The sequence below is a fragment of the Hevea brasiliensis genome, chromosome 6, assembly GCF_030052815.1.
Source record: "Hevea brasiliensis isolate MT/VB/25A 57/8 chromosome 6, ASM3005281v1, whole genome shotgun sequence".
In the NCBI taxonomy this organism is placed as follows: Eukaryota; Viridiplantae; Streptophyta; class Magnoliopsida; order Malpighiales; family Euphorbiaceae; genus Hevea; species Hevea brasiliensis.
Genome location: NC_079498.1, coordinates 100,203,009 through 100,225,674, shown reverse-complemented (window position 1 = coordinate 100,225,674; position 22,666 = coordinate 100,203,009). Strand labels below are relative to the sequence as shown.

Genomic DNA, 22,666 nt, shown 5'->3' with positions numbered 1-22,666 from the left:
GAATTTTGACTGTGTTTTATATTTTTAAATTAAAAAAAAAAACACTTAATATGATATATGACAAATTGATGGATGGATATATATTAATGAATTTTATCATTATGATATTAAAATTATAAAATATTAAACTTGAGTTTCAGGTGAAATTAAATAAAAAAAAATAACATACCATATAATAAAAAAAAATTATGTTAATGATATTACAGCTATTTTCAAGATTATAAGATTTTGAGTTTAAATTTGAGTTTAGTCAAAACTAGAGGTGTTCAAAAACTGAATAAAAAAATTGTAAAAATTGAATTGAATTAAACTAAGGACAGGGTCGAATCAAACCAATTTGATGAAGTTCAATTTAATTCGATTGATTTTCATTTTCAATATCTATACTATGTATAAATGTGGAAAGAGAGAAATATTAGCATTGTAAAAAAATGTCATTTATTTTTTAAATTAATTATGTTTATATATTTATTATTTAAATTAATTTTAATGCTTATATAAATTTAAAATTCTTAATTTAGAGTTAATATAAATTTAAAATTCTTAACTCTACTTATACTTACATTCAATTAAATATAAACTTTAGAAGTAATAATTAACTAAAATAAGAAATTAATAAGTGAAAAATAAAAAATACTATTAATCTATAATCTATAATACATATAAATGTATGAAGGAGGAGGAGGAAATTATGTTTATCAAAAATATCATTCTTTTTTAAAATTAATTACAATTATAATTTTATTATTTATTTTAAAATTTGTATAAATTTAAAATTCTTACTTCTACTTATATTTAACTTCAATTAAATATAAAATTTTATAAGAAGTAATTAGCTAAAATAAGAAATTAATAAGTGAAAAATAAAAAAATATTAGCAATGTATAAATTGGTGTAGAGGACAAGGCAATTAATCTGTAACTGATTCAACTCTGCTATATTAGAGCTAACAAAATCATCATTATAACTGGAAACTCCATGGGTCCCCAGTTAATCTCAATAATTTCATGAATCATATATGTAACACTTAATTCAATTGCTTTAAATAACTTTCAGGCCCTTAAGTTACTCAATCCAAAATGATTAACCTAAGTTATTTTAGTAGTTAGGGCTAAGATTATATATATATATATATATATATATATATATATATATATATATATATATATATATATATATATATATCCTGAGCCCAGGATATGGGACATTACAATCCTCCCTCTTAATGTTGTGCTATATGGGTACAATTGCTAAGCTAGGTATTGTTGTTGGCTAATGCATTAAGTGGTTACACCTCATCTCTAACTATGGGTAGGCATTTCCTCACAGGTACACTAGTTTTTGAATAATGTAGGATATTATAAGATACTTGTAATGTTTCATCACTTATTATACCTATTTCCCTATCTAATAAGTAATTTTTTTGCCACTTATCAAGCTTAAAGAGAGTCGCTAGAGAGAATTTGTCTATAAAATTGCATGTCTTCAGTGTTTTTACTCTGAGAGAGTGGCTTCAAGCTCATTAGCACTAGATCGGATATGAAATATGAACTATTCCAATTGTCTATCCTCATCCATTCTCGAGTCATTTTTAACTAAATCCCATATTACTAAATACTACCTTTCAGAGATTGCAAATAATCTATATCTTTAAGATGTACGAATAGATATCTTCTAGAGATTGCATATCTCAAGAAAACTGTTTAGGACGTTGAGTGAGGAGGGTAAAATCGAAATGGGTTGTTTCTTGGAGGGGGCATGTGCAAAAATATCAAGGGATGTAGATAGAAATGTCAAGGAAAAAAAAATAAATTTATAAATTTATCCCACACAAATAAGACAAAAGAAAAAGAGCAATTAAAGAGACAAAAATTATAATAACCCAAATTTTTAAATAATTTTTTTATGTGTAACTATATGATTTTTTTACTGTTTTAGAGAACTCAATGGGGGTCATATGATGTTGATGAGATATGACTGAGAGAATTTGAGATTTAGAAGTGTTATTTGGATCTTTTTGCAGGTTGGGTAGGTCCTAGGTATATGAAAAATTTTACCGGATTTTCAGCAAAACTTAGGATTGTCCCTTGATTCTTTAAAATTTAGTTTTAAGTAAATATTGATAAAATTTTTTATATAATGTTTAGGTGAGCTGGGTCAACCTTCTTCTTCCGTTCAGCTACCAAAGTGACTTTTTGTTAATTTATGAGTAGATATTGATTTTATTTATAATTTCAATATTATTATATTCAAAGTATGTTCATGCATCATTTATACATATATGTATGTAGTAAATATTAGGCACGCTTTATATTGCATTTGTTATTATTGATATTGCTGTGATTGTTGTCTTATAGTGATATGAAGCGGTGTGTGTGAGTGGGTGTGTATGTGGTGTGTATATGGATATAGATAGGATGGGTAGACGTGGCTGAAACTTGACTCGCTGGGATCTGATCCTTATTATAAATAAGTTGGGATAGACACGACTTTGAGTTAATCTCGCTGGCCTCCACATTTGGATATTAAGAGAAAGTCCAACTTTGAGTTGATCTCGCTGGTAGATGTTGGAACTAAGAGAGCTGTATAGGGAATCAGCTCTCATATATATATGTGTGAGTGTAGATGTGACACACGGGTGTGTGAATGCTCCAGATTGCCTTTGATATGATTATGACTTGCTTTATTTGAAATATGTGAAGATGATGCATTTCACTCTTAGGATGCACTAGACATAGATAGTTATAGAAATTGTAAGTAAAATCAATATCTTACTCTATGAGTCGAACGCTCACTCATGTTCTCCATATTTTTCCAAGTTACATGAGAGTTTTTCTTGTGATTGACCTGTCTCCTTCTTCGCAGGTCTATTGGTGCATTGTCTATGATTATTGTCGTTGATCTAAAATCTAGAACTCCGCATGTGTTAGTGATATTTTATTTAACTGGGTCTGTAAAAGATTAACTATTTAAATTTGTTAACTTATTGATTGTGTACGTGTGGACTTATAAATTTATTTATTTATGTGGATGAGGGAGCTAGGCTCCCAGTGATCATATTATGTTGATTGAGGATGTTGTGGTGAGCTGAGCTCCCCAAATGGTTATATATATATTGTGATTACAGGTCGAGTGAGTCAAAAACTTCCCATTCGATGGTTCTAGTTATGGCCGGACTCTATCCGGTTATTTTCTTGAATTGGGTTTTGAAATTGGGCTTGTCGTTTGGGCTTGACGGTGAGGCTTATTACGGGTTTTGGGGGCTTTATACTGATCCAAGTTTTAGTGCCAGACCTGCCCATAATTTGGATCGTGACAAAAATCCTAATCTTATAAATACAAATGCTTAGATAGTCAAGGACAAATTAGCGATTAAAGTAAATCCAAATCAATTCATAATGCAATTAAAATTTGAGTTCTAATATATTTATATAGATTAGCCCAACTAAAATGAAAAATGAGTAGTCTATTTTTTTTAATTTATGTAAAAATAAATTTTAAAAAAATTTAAATTATGAGTGAGATACACAAAGCACACAAAATATTGTATTTGTCATTGGCCTCTTCTAAATGTCACTAGTTATTTTTTTTACTGGCTCAATTAAATAAATAATTTAATGAGTTTATATTCTAACAATTAAATATATATATTTTTTAATTTCTCAATTGAATTAAAAATTTTTAAAAAGACTAAAATTGTGAATGAATACTATATTGAGGTAGATAGAATAGAATAATAGATTGTGAATTTGTAATGAAAAATAGAGAGGAAAGAAGGGTGTTCAATTCAGACTTGAGAGAGAAATCGAGAGGGGGCGAACATGTGAGGAAGCCTCGTACTATCTATAATAAGAAATGGAGAGTGAAAATAAAAATAACCCTAAAATAAAAATTTAAAATGCTAATTAAAATAATTGGATATGATTTTTTTTTAAATTAAATTGAATAAATTATAATTTAAAAATAAAAGTTAAACTATCTAATAAATAGAATTAAATTTTTGAATTTTAATTTAGATCAAATAATGTTCACCTTAATTGAAGCTAAATAATAATAATAATAATAGTAATAATAATAATAATAAATCTTTAACATTGGAAAATCCAAATAGCTATACTATACATTGTTATAAGAAAAAAGCTATAATATAGAGAAGCTTTTGTTATTAAAAGGATGTGTGTGCTTCGCTTCACATGGCGCTTGTAAATGTCCACACCCGTGAAACCTATGAATTTAAGTTTGAAAAAAAGTTCAGAATAGGCATGTGAATGTGAGAGAGGATTTGGATTTTGGAGGGCTTCCAGAGATAAGACTTTCAATATGGATGCATTTTTGAGACAAAATATAGTGTTCTCATTGCCTAACATTGTCTTTGCATGTGATAGGATAGTCGTAGGACCCATATTAATTTTGGGGCTACATTTTTCATTTAATTATTAGCCTATAGTTAAATACTTAAAAAAATATAAATTTTAATACTCTTTTACAAAAAAATTTATAATACACTATAGTATATGAATGAATGAATGAATTTTTAAGATAAAAAAATAAAGATTTTAATTAATTACTTGGCAAAGTAGTGACTGACAATAAATAAAATATTTTGAGATAACCATTAATAATGTTTTATATATTTTCAAAATTGTGATTAATCAATATTTTATGTATTTTCATCATAATAAATAGCATTATTTTTTGAGTAAAAGGAAAATAATAAATTCTCAATTTTTAAGAGTCTGTTGGGCAAATGATTAGAGGGACAGTTAAAAAGGCGTCCATGCTGTGAGTGATGATTAATTTTTTAAGAGCAATCTGTGATGATTAATTAGTGTGTCTAATGTCTAAGCAAGAATGATTATGCTCTCTTTGAGGGTTCATTTCAAATAATTAATATTTAAGGATTAAAAGCTAAACATTGCATGCCCTTAATTAATCTACAAACTTTGATGATTAAAATGACTGCAAAACTTGCATGCTTCAACCCTCGTCCCAAAAAATGAAAGGCACGTCTGTCAGTTCCAATCCTGACAGGATGTTTTTTCCTAAACAATTATCAGGTGAATAAATATTGAGGTAACCACTGGTGAAAACTTATCAGTGATAACTCAAGAAAGATCTGAAGTAAAAAAGGAGAAGAGAGGAGGAGAGGAGAGGTTAATATTAATTTTACAATATGCCATTTTGTAGTTCATGTTTCCTTATTAACACATCATTATTGTGAAGTTTATTAATTATATGTTGATTTTTTTAGTTTACAAAGAAAAAAAAATTCAAATTTAATTTTTTTTATTTAGTGAGTGTAAAATATATGTTCTTGCAAAGAAAAGCTTTCATTGGAAATTAATAAATAAATATATTATTTTATCAAGAAAATGTAATGTTTATAATTTATTGGGTATTTTTGCTAAGTTGAAGTAAATTAATTATGAAACAAGGTGCATGTGTCAATGGTATTACTCAGTCTGGGGTCATCTCATGCCGTATAATGTTTTATGTTATGTTATATATATAAAAAAAATTAGTTCTTGATGGTAGACCACGACTAATCAAATTATAAAATTAAAAATTAAAATTAAAGTCAAATTTTAGTCTAAAACAACAATATATATAAATACTACAGTTCATCAGCAACATGACTCTTAAACTTTCATTTTTTTAGGTGGAAAAATGATAATCAAGATGGTATAAATTAAAGCTTCTATTTTCTATATTCATTTACAGTTTACAGATTTTTTTGAGATTCATTGTTATTCATTTTAATAATATTTTTCTCAAAATTAAACTTGAGTTTTCTTTTTAAAAACATACAATAAATCTTATCACTGCACATAACACTTATTGACAGTATAATTTCAAAATTTAAACTCTAATACACTCATTTGCAAAATAAATTGAACTTTGGATAGGATTTTCTTCATATACATGATAAATAAAACCAATAAATAAGAATTGATGAGTATCATTTAGTGGGTACTTTTTTTTTAATATATAAACTTATATAAAATAGGCCAAGTATGTGAATAGCTGAAAGTGTTAAACTAAGTCTAAGAGATCATGATAAGCTTACATGGTATTTGTCTAATCATGGCATAAACAAGCAATTACTAATTAGCTAGTGATGGTAGACAACAACTAATACAATTAAACAAAAACTAATTAAAATTAAATTAAAGTCAATCTCATCTCACACATAAACTATAAATTATATTTTCCAAGCCTCCCACTTTTTCTTTTGCCCAAGAAAAGCACAACTCCAAGTCAGATGTGGAAAAACTTTTCTTTACTATTGATCCTTTTAAAAAAAAAAATAGTTAGCCATTCATTTATTATTATTTTTTTTTGACAATAATTATTTCTTGTGCTAGAGAAAAAGCCTCCCTTGTACTTGCAGTCAAACTTCTGATACAATTGGCCAAAAGGAGCGCCCTTAATGCAATGGCAACTTTACTCTTTAATCCAAAGTTTAAACTCCTTAATCCTAGGAGGTTATTACTAAATAATTAGGAGTTAGATTATAGAAATTTTCATTAATTGGATTTTTTTTTTGGGCAAAAGCAGGTGAGAAAATTTGAATTTAAGACCTTAATAAGATTATGAGAGATTGATCTATTATCTAAGTATGTGGGTGATGAATTAGGTAGTGATTAGTGAATGGCAAGAGGGATTGCTTTTAGTCTAACCAAGAAATAATCCAACTTTAAGAAAAGGGTTGCCAAGTTTGAAATTTGAGTCCAAAATTTGCCACTTTCCTCCACAAAGACAATAACAACTCACACTTCACCTTACATACAATGTCCCCACTTGCTACTATTTTCCCATGCCGTGATTGATGGTATTATAATTTCACATGGAATTCTTAGGCCTCACTCCTAATTAAGGATCACCAATTTAGCCCAATTTTGGAGGGAACATGACCTTGTAAACCCCACATCCTCTTTCCTTTTTCTTTAGTCACTCTCAAGATTCAACCATCAAGCCAATTTATAAAAGAAAAGCAAGGCACCCCCCACCCTCCGAAAGAAAATCTCAAGTCTCCTCTAGCAATTTCACCACCTTTTACACTTACCTATCTAGACCTTCTTGCCTTGTATACTTCTTTCAGACCTTCAACCTCATCACACACTCAAAGCCATGGATTGGTTCTCTTGGCTATCAAAAACTGGCCTTGAACCTTCTCTTGTATACGAATATGGCCTTGCTTTTTCTCACAATGAGCTTGAAGAAGATGATATAGCTTATTTTAACCATGAGTTTCTTCAAAGCATGGGAATATCAATAGCCAAACATAGGCTGGAGATCCTCAAGCTTGCTAGGAAGGAGAAAGGAGCTAGCCCACATCCCATTTCAAGAGTTCTTGTTGCAATCAAGAGAACAAAGAGGTGTCTAGCTAATTACATAAGAGCATGGTCTCGCCGCGATGAATCTGCTCTTGTTGTTGTTCCAAGGCCTGGTTATGCCACTAGATGGAGAGGAGCAATGTTGAAGAGGAACAAGAAGTTGATGATGGCTAAGCAAGGGAGATTGTTGCTCACAAATGGAAGTCCTAAGGTGGTTTCTGGGCCTAGATTAGACAGTTTCTCAAGTCCAATGGTGTATGATCTTCACAAAGAGGAGAAGATGGATGGTGATGATGATGGCTATTGGTCAACTGGTGTTGAAGAGATCAGGTGGGATACCATGTTTCAGAATCTGAAACCAACATGAGCTAATTGTTTCAGTTTTCAGTTTTCTTTTCTTTTTCCAAATGTTTTCTTTATTGATTTTAATTTTAATGGTGAGAGATGGATTTTTTGGGTTCTTCCACCGGAGAGTCTTATTTGTGTGTTTAAGAAGACAATATTTTCTTTTTTCCTTTTTTTTTCCCCACTAGTGGTGGGTCAGATAGAGCGCACACTTTGGCATCAGGGGTCAGAGCCTGTTTCAGCAATGAGATTGTCTCCCCTTGCTTTTGTGTGGCGTAATCTTTCTTTATCTTTGCAGAAAAGAAGGCATAATAGCGTTTGTGTCTTTCTAAGAAGACAGACTGTGTTAGGTATGCAAATATGTAGTGAAATGTATCCCTGTTTTCTTTTGGTAAAAGAGAAGAAGCTAAATTTATCACTTTAATGAATCAATTCTACTCTTCTGATATCTTGGGAGCATGAATTTCTTTATCAAATCTGTAAATAAGCCATTCACTTTATACTGTAATTGCCCATAGAACATAGAAACAGTGATACAGAAGTTACAAGCTTCATTTCATGTAAGGATTTTAAGTGTATGTGTGTGTTTGTGGATTAACAGAGGCACAAAGCACAAATACAATTCATTTCAACCTAAATTGTGCAGTCAGCAGTGGGTGTACGTGCGTGCCCTGCAGGAACCCATGCTCATGTGAAGATAGAATTCAATGACTAGCTGAGTTTAAATTTTGCATTGGTACACTGGTTAGCGGCTAGGGTTGTGTACAAAAATCATATTGAAGCGATTCCCACATGACACGCTAGAAATCAGACAGCACCTGGAAGAGGAACCAGAAAATTAAAGAAAAACAGGGATTTATGTATTCTTTATTAGGATTCATTTAGAATGATCAAGGAAAACACAGAAATCAGCATATTTCCAGTGTTTATTGAAAGACTAAATTCTGTCTACAGATGAAATGATAGTAAAACTTGCTGCTAAAGCTGGGGCAAAAATATAGAAGGAAAAAACATAAATGAGGCACTATAACATTAATCTTTCACATATAGTTTGCTACAGCATTCCAGTTCAGGCTTTGATATAGCTCAGGAAGATATAATTTCACTGATACACAAGCAAAATCATTCCTCAAAGGGCAATATATATATATATATATATTGAATGTCAAAAGCTTTTACTGACAAACCCCAATTAGCTCATCCACAGCCAACAAATTCTCGGGGTAGATTAATTTCTCAGCAATTTGCACCATATGTAGCCAATTCAAGCTACTTCCTTTGGTACTGCACGGTAAACTCTGCAAAATAGGCATGTCTCAATTTTTTTTATTACATAACAGCCATACTTTCTGCTTGTTAATGGCCTGAAGATTGAGGTAGATGAAAAGAACCTCCTGCATAAAGCATTTGGTAAACTGGCCTTAATCTAACTGTCAGGATTATGCTCAGGATGGTGCCTAATCCACAGATGCCAGCTAGAACCAGGAATGTCACCTTGAAACAATCAGGACCCACACAGGTAGAGCTTCCTTGCTTAGTAGCTTCTGCATCATACACATATCCAGCAAGCAGCCCCGAGAAAAGAAGTGCACCTATAGGATTTCCCAGCGACATAAAGGCATAAATTATGCCAAAATGTTTCAAGCCGAAAAGCTCAGAGACAGTTGGCACTGTTACAGAATACAGAATACCATAACAGACACCAATCACAGCAGTTGCAACAAAAAGAATACCATCAAGAGCTAATGCCAATAGAATGAATATCACAACCATGATTAATTGTGCACATGTCATCCACAGGGTTCGAGGAATTGTTTTTGACCTGCAATATCATGATTTAGTCACCTTTCATTGTAATGTCCTCGAAACAGCAAGGGAAATACATCCAACCAAAAGATAAAAACAAGTTTGAAACTAAAAAGGGAAATGTAGGTTATAAATTAGGAATGGGGAAAGATTGAAAAGCCAGAGGTAGGCACACAACTGGGTACATGCTTGTTAAGGGAAAAACCAAAATACCAATGATATTTTTTAATCTAGTAAAATTGGAAATATTATGACTGCATATCGAAAACATCAACATCAAACATGATACTTCTTTGAAGGAAAGAATAATTTCATATTCCAACCTAGTACAAGATTCTAAATCAATGAGGAATAACCTGACAAAGTGCTCAGAAACAGCACCCGAGCCAAGACGGCCAACAAAATTGCAAAAGCTGAAGACAGCAAGCAATATTGTTGTATCATCAAGGCCATATGCAAACCCAATTTGAGCCAAATTATTGAGAACAGTTACTCCAGAACCAACTCCAAGAAAGCATACCACCCAAACAAGCCAGAAATCAGCCTTGATTAAAGCTTCAACAAATGTAAAATCCTCCCCTCTCTTAGGTTTCCTTTTCTTCTTCACTGCTCCCTCTCCCACAGCGAGAAGTATTTCTATATCTGAAGCATCCTCAATATCAAGAAAACTTCCAAGATATGAGGCTGATGAAGATGGTGTCACCAAAGGATCTGTCGGGGCCGATTCACCTTCTTCCGAAACCAGATGATCCAAAGAATCAGTTGCTGGGATATGGTTCTTTGGCCTCACAGGAAAAAGAGTCATTTTGACAGGAATTGCAAGAGGAGACATCAAAAAAATAACCATTATGGCAACTAATATGTATGAAAGAGTATCACTTAAAGGAATCAAATCACTTATTATAGTGGATATGAGAAGATAAAGGGCAAGCACAATGCTTGCAGCTTGGGTGAAAACAAAATGGACATGAACAGAAGAGTCTTCTCCAGAAGCTGGAGTACAGGGTCGAATAAAGAACATCATTGCTAGACATATAATAGGAATGCCAAGTGTAAGGAATAGCAGAAGCTTTGAGGCAGAGTCACCCAGCGCCATATTGAAAAGCACAGTATAAACTGCAGCAGAGATCCCAACATAACCTTTGAGAATGCCAGAAACAGTACCCCTACTAAGAGGGAAGTTTCTCATATTGGTTACAAGCACAGCTGTGCCAAACCATGCATTGCTATTAGTGGCAACAACAAGTGCAAGCCATAGCTACAAGAGCAATGAAAAGCAATGGTTACAAGCACATATATGATAAAATGGAATGTTGAAAACATACATACTGCAACCAAGACTTAAATCTGCCACAATAACAGTGGAAAGAACGAATAAATTGTAAATGTTCATTGATTAAGTAGATGGAATTTCAAATGAAAAGAATGTTCATTGATTGCTTCACTATAAGCTAGAGTGACATGGTGCTTCATCTCTCCTTTGTTACTCGATCCTTAATTCTACAGAATGATAAACAAAATAAAAACCTATAATACTCTATTAAACAGGATAAGATTGAAATTGAGTACAAAGTTAAATATGAGCTGCTTTTATATTTATAAAAAAAAAATAATCCTTTTTTTCATATGATCATTTTGAAATGAAAAATGAAAAAGCAAATCCTTGAGAAAAATCACTGGAATTGTGATCACACCAATATCCGATAACAAAAACATAATACTAAGACAAGTAAGAACAAGTACTGCAAGCAAAATTTAAGAACGTAAGAACAAGCATTTCAAGCATCTGGGTAAATATACCAGAAAAGCTATAATATTGATCAGAAATGAATTTTCACACCTACTCCAATGCACATAAAACCAAATATTATGCAAATATTAAAAACAAAAAACTTACTAGTCTAATAGAAAAAGATCAAAGCCATACATCAAGAAAATGACCTCCATTCATACCTACGGATTAGCATAAATGTATCTACGTTCCTAGTTAAAAAGATGAAACTTCAAAGTGGATTCTTCAAACTATATCAAATGGGTATGCTTGCAATTTCAAATGAACAACCCGATAGAGGGGGAGAAAAACTAAAAACAAACAAACTAGGTCACATGGAGGTCAGATAGCTAATCACTCACTACCAAATAGTTTCAGTGATCAAAAGTGGAGAACAGCTAATACAATCAAACGATCATTTTAAACCCATCAAGTCCATAATTGGATAAACAAAAAAACTTGGATTGTTTCAAAATCTAACTCACCAGCCAATAAGGCAAGCCAGGGACAGTTTGGCTAAAAGCAAGCCAAAGAACGCCATACCCCAAGAAACAAAAAACTACACCCACAGAAAGCACAGCCCAAGGAGGCAACTTATTGATGACAATACCAGGGATCAAACCCACGCTCTCTCCAATATCATTAGCCACTCCAAGAAGTGTTAACTGCTGCTGGTTGAAACCAAGCACCGATTTAAGTGCAGATGAGTAGAGTGGGAAGTTGTAGCCATTCCCAGCAGCGACCTGCACCCATGCAGCGGCTGCCAATCCCACCCACGGTGGCCTACTCCCTGCTTTAAGAACTATATTTGGCATCTTGGTTCATATATATTATTCTTGGATAATGGTCTCTGTTTCCGCACCCGAAAGGGGACGTTTCTTTTGGTTCTTTCTGATTCTCGCTGTATTGTGGAGAGACAGAGGAGACTGTTTCAGAGTCGAAGAAAGCGTTCAGAAGGTCAAGAGAAAGTCGGGCTTATTCAGGAGCCCCCCAACTACGGAAACATTCTTTTTCCCGATTAAACGAAACCTCGTTTGATGAATAATAATAACCAAATTTATTATTTCATCTTATACTTTGATTGATATTATAATTTAAATTTTATATTTAAAATATTAAATAATTTAAATTTTTTTATATATGTTTCATCAAAATTAGAGACTCTTACATTTAATATTATTATTAATTTAAATAAAAAAATAAATATATTACTTTTTTTTAAATAAAAAAAATTTACAATTTAAACAATGAGTTTTGATAATATTATAATTTAATTTTTATATTTTAAAAATTAAATAATTTAATTCCTATATTTAATAATTACTAAAATTATTAGATTTTTTCCTTATTAACTTTATTCTTATTAAATTTTTTTCTTGAATTATTTTTGTAGAATAGAAAGAACTAATTTATTCAATAATTAATTTTTATTAAAGAGAAACATAAATAAGAGATTAAATCATTTAATTTTTAAAATATATTTATTAAATTATAGTATCGATTAAATTTTAAGAGCTAACTAGTAATTTTTTTAATTAATTAAAGCATATATTTATCTTTATATTTAAATTAATAGTAATATTACACAAAAAAACTTTTGATTGACGTGAGTATAAGTGAAACATTAAATCATTTAATTTTTAAAATATAAAAATTAAATTTTAATATCGATTAAAATTTTAAAATTAAATAATAAATTTTTATAATAATTACTTTATTTTTTAAAATTAATAGTACTTTATTTATTATTATTGAATTCGCATTAAAATTGTAAAGCGTTGAATTCAAATTTAAATGAGATTTGATTATGATGATTAGATTTGATGATTACTATGATATAATTTTGAATGCCACAGCTGGCCAAATTCTGTTTTTACATAAATATGTTATCTTTAGTTTTTGGTTTTTTAATTAAAAGTTTTTTCAATAATTATTATTAAATAATTATTATAAAATTATCAAATTATCAGTATAGGATAAAAAAATCCTATACTGAAAAATTATAATTAATGTATGAAAAGGTTTATAAAATATTTGAATTTTTTTTATCAGAAACAAAATAAAATATTTGAATTAAATTGTCTAATAATTTAATATTAATTTTTCAATAAACATAATGCTTGGATGCGGTACACATGTATAAAAAAAATTTCTCAATTTTTAAAAATTAATATTCCTATGCTAATCTAATGATTAAGGATCATGACATTGTTGTTAGGATTATTGTTAAAAAATAATTACTTTAATATATTAACTAAATAGCATTAAAATTTAATTTAAATTTATATTTAAGTTATTTTAATCATGAAAATTTTCAATAATTAAATCTTTTCCATATTATTTTTTGAAAATTTTTTACTCAAAATTTCAATATAAAATGGGACTTAAATTTTTATTTGAAACTAAAATGTCAGAGTTATTAATAAATTAAATTAATAATAATTGATGATTAAAAATACAATTTATAAATATTAAAATTCAAACTTTATTTGTTATTATTTAATTAATATTTTATGCCTTAAAATCTAACACATATGCATATAATAATTAAAGAGAAAAAGAAATATGGGAATCTTTCCAAAATTAATTTCACCAATAATTTGGTGATCAACGAAGGAACAATAAAGCAGCTTTGTTTGAAAAGAAAGTTGGATTTTTGAGCTCCTGATTTGAAAGATTGGAATTTTTCTAAAACCCAATTTATTATAAGTTAAAGATATAATACATATTAAATTTATTTATTAAATATATAAAATATAAATATTTATATATTAAATTTACATATTAAAAAGTATTTAATTTAATTTATGAAAATTAATTTATAATAAATTAATTTAAATATATAAATATTTAAAATTTTAAATAATTATGTGTATTTATAAATTATTGATAAATAATTAATATATTTAGTAAAAATAATTTATAATCACATTTATTATTAAAATAATTAAAAATAATATTAAATAAAATTTATAATAAAATATTATATATTAAATGAAAATTACTATAATAAATATTTAGTAAAATTAATTTATCAATATCAAAATGAAAAATTGATTCTTTAATTTTTATAAAAAAATTATAAATTCAATTTGTAAGTTAAAAAATATTATAAATAAATAAATAAATTAATATTTTTAAAGCTTAGAATTATAAATAAAGATAAACACTTTTTAAATCTCCACCGAATTCAGATAAATATTTTTCAAAAGATTAATTTCAATTTGGTTGAATTATAAAGATTTTTTTTTTAACTTCAACTGAAAAAAGTCAAAATTCGCATTGATTTCAGGGTTTATCAAATTGCATACCAAACTAGACACAGGCAACACCGAACACTTTCCTACCTTCTATTTGAAGTTGATCTTGGCTGCCTAAGACAGAGAGATAAGACGTAGACCCATTACACAATTGTTGAGAGACAAGTAGTAATTAATTGTTGCTCCTTCCAATTATTAGTCCAAGCACTTTCCAAATTGGAATTCAAGAAAGCATACCACTTTCCCTTCTTTATATATTAAAAATATCATATCCAAATAATATAAAAATAATAATAAAACCTTTTGTATTTGTCACACTTAAATTTTAAAATTAATATGATATTACACTACATTCTCTAAATAGTTATCCAAACACCTGAAAGAGAAATTATAGTGAGTGGATAATCTATTATTGGACTAGGACTTATGCAAATTTCTGTTGGATAATCTACATATCCTGGGTAGTCTTGGACTGAGCTGCGTTGAGCTTCGGCAGTGTCAGCTCATCCTCTACCTTACATAAAGCCCAATACAAGAGGAAAAATTATGAATTCACAATCTTGATACGAAATAATGCAACTTATGAATATGTATTAGCGAGGGGGTTATATTATTTTTTTATCAGAATAATTACAGCCTAAATTATTTCTCCACTCTCTGTTATATTAAAAATCGATGATTAACAAAATAAAAAGGAAGTATCACCTCAATTATTCCTTCAATAATATCTTATGAACATTTGATTTAGAAGTTGGTAATTTATATTTTTTGTATCCAGCAAATAATGGATGATGTACAAGTTGAATATAAAAAAGGTGCATGGTGTCATCTCAATTATCAAATAATGGACATTGATAAAGAAACAAAATTATAATGACAATTTTTATTTTCTAATATAAAATGTGGTAAAAGTAGATGGAGCTCATCCATATCCACATAGTTTACGCAATAATTGAAAGGCCTTTCTCAACTTACTTGCATTGCATAGTCCGAAATATACTTGCCAAATTTTGTACATTTCTCAGTGATCTCAAGCCCTGTTGCAATCACACCATATTAACTAATATTATATCCCCCAAAAAATCTGCAATTGGCTTTTTGTTAATTATATTTGTCCTACCTTATTAATAACTTTGGAAATTTCATCAGAGATAATCTATTTTATTAATTAGCATAATCTAATATTAAGACTCTGTTGAATAATAATTTTTAAGATAATATTTAATATTTTAATCTTAATTAAAATATTATCTCTTTTATTTATATTATTCAGTGGTATAATATTTATATTAATATTTATAGGTTAAGGAATTGATTTATGAAAAAGTTATCCCTCCTAATATTTAGAACTGATTTATTAAAAGTTATCATCTAACCTTTAAAGGTTGATGGAGATATTATTTGATAATATAATATTTATACTAATATTTAGAGGTTAAGGAAATAATTTATAAAAAGTTATTTCTCATGACTTCTAGAGGTAATTTATGAAAAATTATCCTTCCTAATTTTTAAAGATTAATGAAGTGTTTTGATCGGAGTTAATAAAATATATCACTATTTTTATATTTAACGGCTAGTATAATAGTTATTTTATTGAAGAAAAAAAAATACATTTAAGTATCATGTGACTTACGCATTTTATTAAAAGTGACTTAAAATTTTCTTTTTTACACATAAAGGCATATAGTTTAACACCGTTAATATTTAAGGGATAAAGAGAGTAACGGTGTTAAATTTTGTTTGATGTGGCAAATATGTGATAACATGGTGATGATGTGGCAAAATATGGCATGTCATCAATGCCACATCAGTGATAAGTCAATATCACGTTAGCAATTTTTTTTTATTATTATTATTATTATTATTATTATTATTAATTTTGAGACTTAAGTATAAAAATATTAAAAGCATATGTCCCTGTCCCTTAAGTATCCAAAAATAGAAAGTTTGGGCCCTGAATACTGAAAGTTTAAAATTATACGATACTTAAGTGTACTTTACGCTTTGACATTTAAGGGTAAATCAAAAGTAAAATACACTTAAGTATTGTTTATTTTCAAACTTTTAGCATTTAAAGCCTGAGCTTTCCTTCTTTTTGACATTTAAGAGATGTGCTTTTAGCTTTTAACACTCAATAAACATGTACTTTTAATCTTTGCACTTAGGTTTCAAAATAAATAATAAAAATAATAATAAAATTGCTAACGTGGCACTGATTTGTTACTGAAGTGACATTAATGACATGTCACATTAGTATCACGTTCTGTTACATCATCACTTTGTCAATGCATACCTACCACATTAGTAAAAAATCTAACATCGATAGTTACTTTGTTCTTTAAGTTCTAACGATATTAAATCATAGGCACTTTTGTACAAAAAAAAAAATTTAAGCCTCTTTTAATAAAACATGTAAATCATAGGGTACTTAAGTATATTTTTTCCTTTATTTAATATTTCTACTTTATTATTACATAAATAATAAACTATTAATAATTAATATTTACTGTTTAACAAATAATAAAACTGCTGACAATTACTTAAACAATTAACCATTATTATAATAACTAATATTTGATGAATAGACCTAAATCATCTAATTATACTAATAATTATTTTCATTTTTCTCTATAATTTAAAAAATAATATTCCGATTAAGCACGGTTTGATGTATTTAGTATATATTTATATAAATAATTAATTAAATATAAAATATATATATATATTTTATTATAACATTTATAAAATTTTAAATATTTTATTTTAAATAAATATAATTTAAATGTTTTATGAAATTATCAATTTTAAATAAAATATATTTAATGGATTACGAACTTCTACAAAATTAAAATAGTATTTAAATATACGAATCATTTGGAGTATTTTATTTGGTTTAAATATTTAAATCATTAATTAAATTTAAATTTGAATGGAATGTTTTTTTATAAAATTTATTGTCAACTTTTTTTTTTAAATATTTATTTTCATCTTTAAAAATAAAAGATTAAAATTTTAAATTTTATAATAAAAAACAAATAATTTTCTTTTCTTTTCTTTTTTAAAAAACTAGCATTCATTTACTCTACAGCCTGTCAATTCCACATACATGCATCACTAATAATCCTGCAAATTTATTCGCAACAGAGTATCCAAATCGAATCTTCATGAGCCGAAAGAGAATTTATAATTCAAGAAACAGTTCAGAGGACTGTGATTAAAGAAAAAATTTAGAGAATTTTTCGGTTTCACTTTAATACTCAAATTAAAAATTAAATTATGCTATTTATATAAAATAATTGTAATCCTTATCGACCAAGGCAATTAGTTTCGTGTAAAATTCTTCTGAGATAATTTTATAATTATAATCATACTAAAAATTAAAATAATATTTAAAAATAACTTTAATATGAAATTAAAGTTAATATTCGACATTAAGTTTATTAAAAATAATTATAAATTAAAATTTTAATATGAATTTTGAGTTAATATAGTAAAAATTGAACTCAAAAATATATATAGTATTTTTTTTAATATAATATATTTTAAATTAATATTATTTTTCTGTATATGATAATATACATATGAAAAAGATTTTATAATGATTAAATTATAAAAATTTAAAAAATATTGAAAGAAATAAAAATCGCTCTAATCGAATTCAAGTTGCTTAACGTGTGATTTTAAAATTTAATTTATTAATTTTATTTTAAATATTATTAAAATCAAATTTACCTAATTTAGTAAAATAGCATGAATATGCTCAAATTGATTCATCTATAACTTACTATAAACTCCATTATAATCTCTAAAAAAAATTGATATTAAATTTTTGTTTGACAAGTATATATATATATATATATATTGTAATGTGAATGGTAAGTTAATTTATTTTTATAATTATAATTATATTTATTTTTTGTCTGACCGACACAAATGGAGTTGATACAAGGAACCTACAGTAACTGTCTACGCTCCCGGCTCCGGCCCCGCTAGACCAGAACCAGTTTTACCTGCATCCTACACGAAATCGCCAATTCATCTGTCACATTATTAAGGATGATAACACCAAAATTTCCATGGATGAGAACTTGAAGCTTGAGTTCCATTTTTCACATTTTTTTATAATATTTGATTACACAATAGGCTCTCTGTTAAGATTCTTATTTTTCACACTTTTCATTCTTTTTACTTTTTAAAAAGAATATATTCTACCGCCGTCGTGATTTTCTCTGATTAAATGGCTATTCCCGATCTGCTTTTTACTTAAATAAGATAACTATATAAAGAAATTAATTAATTTCTTATTAAATTTGAAATTTTAAATTAATTATAAAAATATTTAAATTTAATATTTAGTTAAAAATAATTATAATAGAAAAAAAAATGATGTGCATAAATGCATAACCTCCAAAATTTTAATTGCCAAGAAAAATTATAAAATGAAAAAAAAAATCTAGCAATCGGTTACATGGAGTAATATTAAATTTCCAATAAATATTAAAAAATAATCAAATAAATGGATTATCTCACAAATATTTAATTACATTAATGCTCTTAAAAAAAACATTTAATATTCAATCAGCATACTCCCAAATTTAACAAAAATTGCCTCATCTACCACCTACCATCAATTCTACATAAGAAATGAGAATTCCAGTTTTCGCAACAGATTTCACTAATCTCCGGCTTTAGACATGATGGAAAGCCGGCTCGGTCTCGTCTCGAAAGCGGCTCGACGCCGAAGATGATGCGAAGAAGGACGAATCAGAGCCGACAATGCTCTCTTCACTAGCTCTCCCTCCACACCTCCGATCCTCACAAGCGAATTCGTCATCGCCGATCGCCTAAAGTTCAATCTACTACTTGAGTGATATGATGCTGATTGTGTACTGCTGCTGTGATGGTCATAGCCATTATTTCTCGTTAATGACCTGTGGAAGGCGCACCGGAAGGAGCCGGGATGCGTCGTAGGGGAACACGCGCACGTTCTCTTCTGATTGGACATTGCATTGGCATTGGAGGTGTGCCTTTTGATGGAAATCGAACGGTTAGGAGAGATTGAACGATCGATTGATAAACGCAAGGACGACGAAGATTGATGGTTGTTCTGGCGATGGTGGTGACTGTACATGTTCACTCGTGTGGGGGAGTTGGCACGTGCAAATAAAGTGGCGGAGGTAGAAGAGGAGGAGCTAGATGTGAAACTGGAAGCGGTTGATGAAGCGAAAGAAGATGACGACGATGACATCAATGGTGGTGGCATGCGGCACGTGCAATGAGTATGACCATTCGATTTGTTTCTAGACGTCGCCATTGTTGCATCAGAGACAAGCAAGAAATGAAAAAGCCTTTTTTTTTTTTTTGGATTTTCTATAAGGGGCATAAGGAAATGAAATTGGGCAAACCTGGAGTGAAGCAAGACGGATATATATGGAGGGCCATTTGGGTGGACGGGTTGTAAATAAGATGTGGTTAGGAGGGTAGATCTTTAAGTAATAAAGGGCGGTTAGTACATGGTAGGAGTGTAACTGAGATCGGACTGTACACAAAGTTGCCGGTTGGTGGGTTAGGGTTTCGTTTTGGGCTCTCCACGCATATTCAGGAGAGTGTAATAAACGCTCTTCATTTTTTAAAAAAATTATATCATTTTTCTAACTTAAATAAAATGTAAACATCTTAAAATGATTGCATATCTATTTTTTAAAATTTAGCAAATAAAATTATTTCTAATTAAAAATAGAATAAGATATTTTGAGCATTCAAGAATAATACTTTAAGTGAAAATTCAATTTTTTTAAAAAAATAAAAAATGATTTTATTGATAAAGTAAATTTTAAAACTTAAATTATTATTCATTAAAAATAAAAAAATGATAAGTAATAATTGGAATATTTTAAAGATTGAATTATAAATTATTTTTAATTTGATTGATAGACTTATAATTGAACGTAAATAATAAAAAAAAATAAAATAAATGAAAATGCGAATTTTATAATCTCGAGATCGTTATTCAAGTTTCGGAGGGAATAGCGAGTGCTTAAAATTGGCGCCTATTTTCCGAGTGTTCTAGTGCGCTCAAGAGGGAGTGGCACGCATGGAGATTGGTGTGCTGTCAGAATCTGCCACTGTTTCTATGACACAATTACCCTTCTTTGCTTGCCAAATTCACAATTTCTTGTATTAATTAAATCAAATCTTGCCTCCAAATGCAACCTTTTTTTTTTTTCTTCAAATTTCAGATACCCATAAAGATTATTATATATGAATTTAAATTTATTTTAAATTTAATTAAAATTTATTTTTAAAATTATTTAAACTTATTTTAGATTTAATTATTATTTTTATTAGAAAGATTTAAATCTATTTAATTTTATATATTTTAATTAACAATCACATAAAAATTATTTTAATTAATTTATATTTTAAAAATTTAATAATTTTATAAAATATTTAAAATTCATTTTATATAAAATAAAAAAATATAAATATTATTATAAAAATATATTTTATATTTAATTAAATATTTATAAAAAAAATTCAAATAACATATATTCAATATATAATATCCAAATTAATCATGAGTAATAATTTTTAAATTCAAATTTATACTAAAATTTAATTATATAATACTCAAATCTGTCGTACCAAGATTTGACATTGGATACTTGCAACTCAACCATCTTATTTCAACTGAGTGTTAAAAAAAAATCCTATATTATTTACTTTTTTAAAATATTAAAAAATATTCCTTAAAAAATAAAAAATAATTATTTTTTAACTTTATTTTGATTTATTATGATCTCCAATGCATCTATCTTTTTTATATCAATTTTTTTTTTATCTTAATTAAATATAAAGATACTCTAATACATCACATTTGAATTTTTTTTAAATTATCGGTTACATTTAAAAAAAATAAGAAGTATTAATTTTTCTTTAATTTTATCCTTTGCCTCCGTCAAATATTATAATAAATATTTATATAATTTTTTAAATAAAGTGAAAGGTAATTTAAATAATTATTAAAATATTTTTATAAAAATAAATTATCTAATTATTTTATTAATTACGGTATAAAATCTAAATGTAACATATAAAAGTTAACGAAGGTAATATATTTTAATTATTGATTATGATAAAATTTATCATAATTAACATTCACAATAAAATTGATTACAAACCTATTTTAAAATTTCTCCATTAATTAACAAGCGCAGATGACATGTGCTTTGCCTTCTTTTAAACCCACTTTACTCGAATTTATTCATCTTAGTGAAGGGAAAAAAATTTGTTGATAGTAAAACTTGAAGTATATATATATATATATATATATATATATATATGTCATTTAAAAAAAAAATTGGAGTTCCTTCCCAATTGGTCAAAGGCTCAAATTGTTCATAATTTTTTTTTTAAGTCAATCAAGCTATTAACATTAAAATTGATTTAATTAAATTTTGTTATATTTTAATTTTAATTATGTATTCTCATGTGATGAAACAAAAATATATTTATTTATAAAAAAAATTTGACAATTAATTCAAAATTAGAATTGATTTTTTTTTCCCCTCTTCATACTCCATCCACATCAACGTTATAAATAAAAGAAGAAAAGCAAACGCTTGAAGAAGAAGAACAATACAGAACACAATAATTACTTTCAAATTGTAAAGTCATAAGCAATATCAACATGCAACCACCAATTAATTATCAAAATGATCACCATGACTCAACTAACAAAATTAACATATCAAACATTTTACTAGAATTTCAATTCAAATGCAATCGACGACATCAATCATACGAGAATTCAAAAATATAGCTACATCATCACAACAGTCAGTAGATTCTGCTGCATCATTGAGATTTATTTAATTAAAATTGAAATGTGCATATAAATTTTAATCGATTGAAAAACAATATATATGACTCTATTTAACTATCCAACTTAAAAGTGAATGGGCGAATTTAAGTTTTTGGCCTTTTAATTTTTAAAGTCGTAAGATGCATCATTTAAAGAACAAAAATGCTGTCCATCAAATTGATGATTCGTTCACAATTATAACCAACAAACATAACTTTGGAACAAAGAAAAACAACATTGAGAGACCTCATCCTCTCTCTAAATCTCTAAGAGAGATTTT

General features: G+C 27.8%; 3 protein-coding genes across 3 annotated transcripts; 1 reads left to right on the top strand and 2 right to left on the bottom strand.

Moving 5' to 3' along the window:
* Positions 1 to 6,906: 6,906 nt before the first annotated feature.
* Positions 6,907 to 8,130, top strand: LOC110651092 (uncharacterized). Its single transcript, XM_021806278.2, has one exon. The coding sequence runs from the start codon at positions 7,132 to 7,134 to the stop codon at positions 7,702 to 7,704; it is 573 nt and encodes a 190-aa protein (XP_021661970.1). The 5' UTR covers positions 6,907 to 7,131; the 3' UTR covers positions 7,705 to 8,130.
* Positions 8,131 to 8,680: 550 nt separating this feature from the next.
* On the bottom strand, positions 8,681 to 12,282 carry LOC110651093 (protein NUCLEAR FUSION DEFECTIVE 4). The gene is made up of 3 exons (XM_058148787.1): positions 11,745 to 12,282; positions 9,845 to 10,746; positions 8,681 to 9,504 (listed from the first exon to the last, which is right to left on the bottom strand). The coding sequence occupies exons 1-3, from the start codon at positions 12,072 to 12,074 to the stop codon at positions 9,039 to 9,041; spliced, it is 1,698 nt and encodes a 565-aa protein (XP_058004770.1). The 5' UTR covers positions 12,075 to 12,282; the 3' UTR covers positions 8,681 to 9,038.
* A 6,735-nt stretch (positions 12,283 to 19,017) lies between these two features.
* On the bottom strand, positions 19,018 to 20,100 carry LOC131180862 (uncharacterized). Its single transcript, XM_058148786.1, has one exon. It carries the CDS (start codon positions 19,903 to 19,905, stop codon positions 19,198 to 19,200), a length of 708 nt encoding a protein of 235 aa, XP_058004769.1. The 5' UTR covers positions 19,906 to 20,100; the 3' UTR covers positions 19,018 to 19,197.
* Positions 20,101 to 22,666: the final 2,566 nt, after the last annotated feature.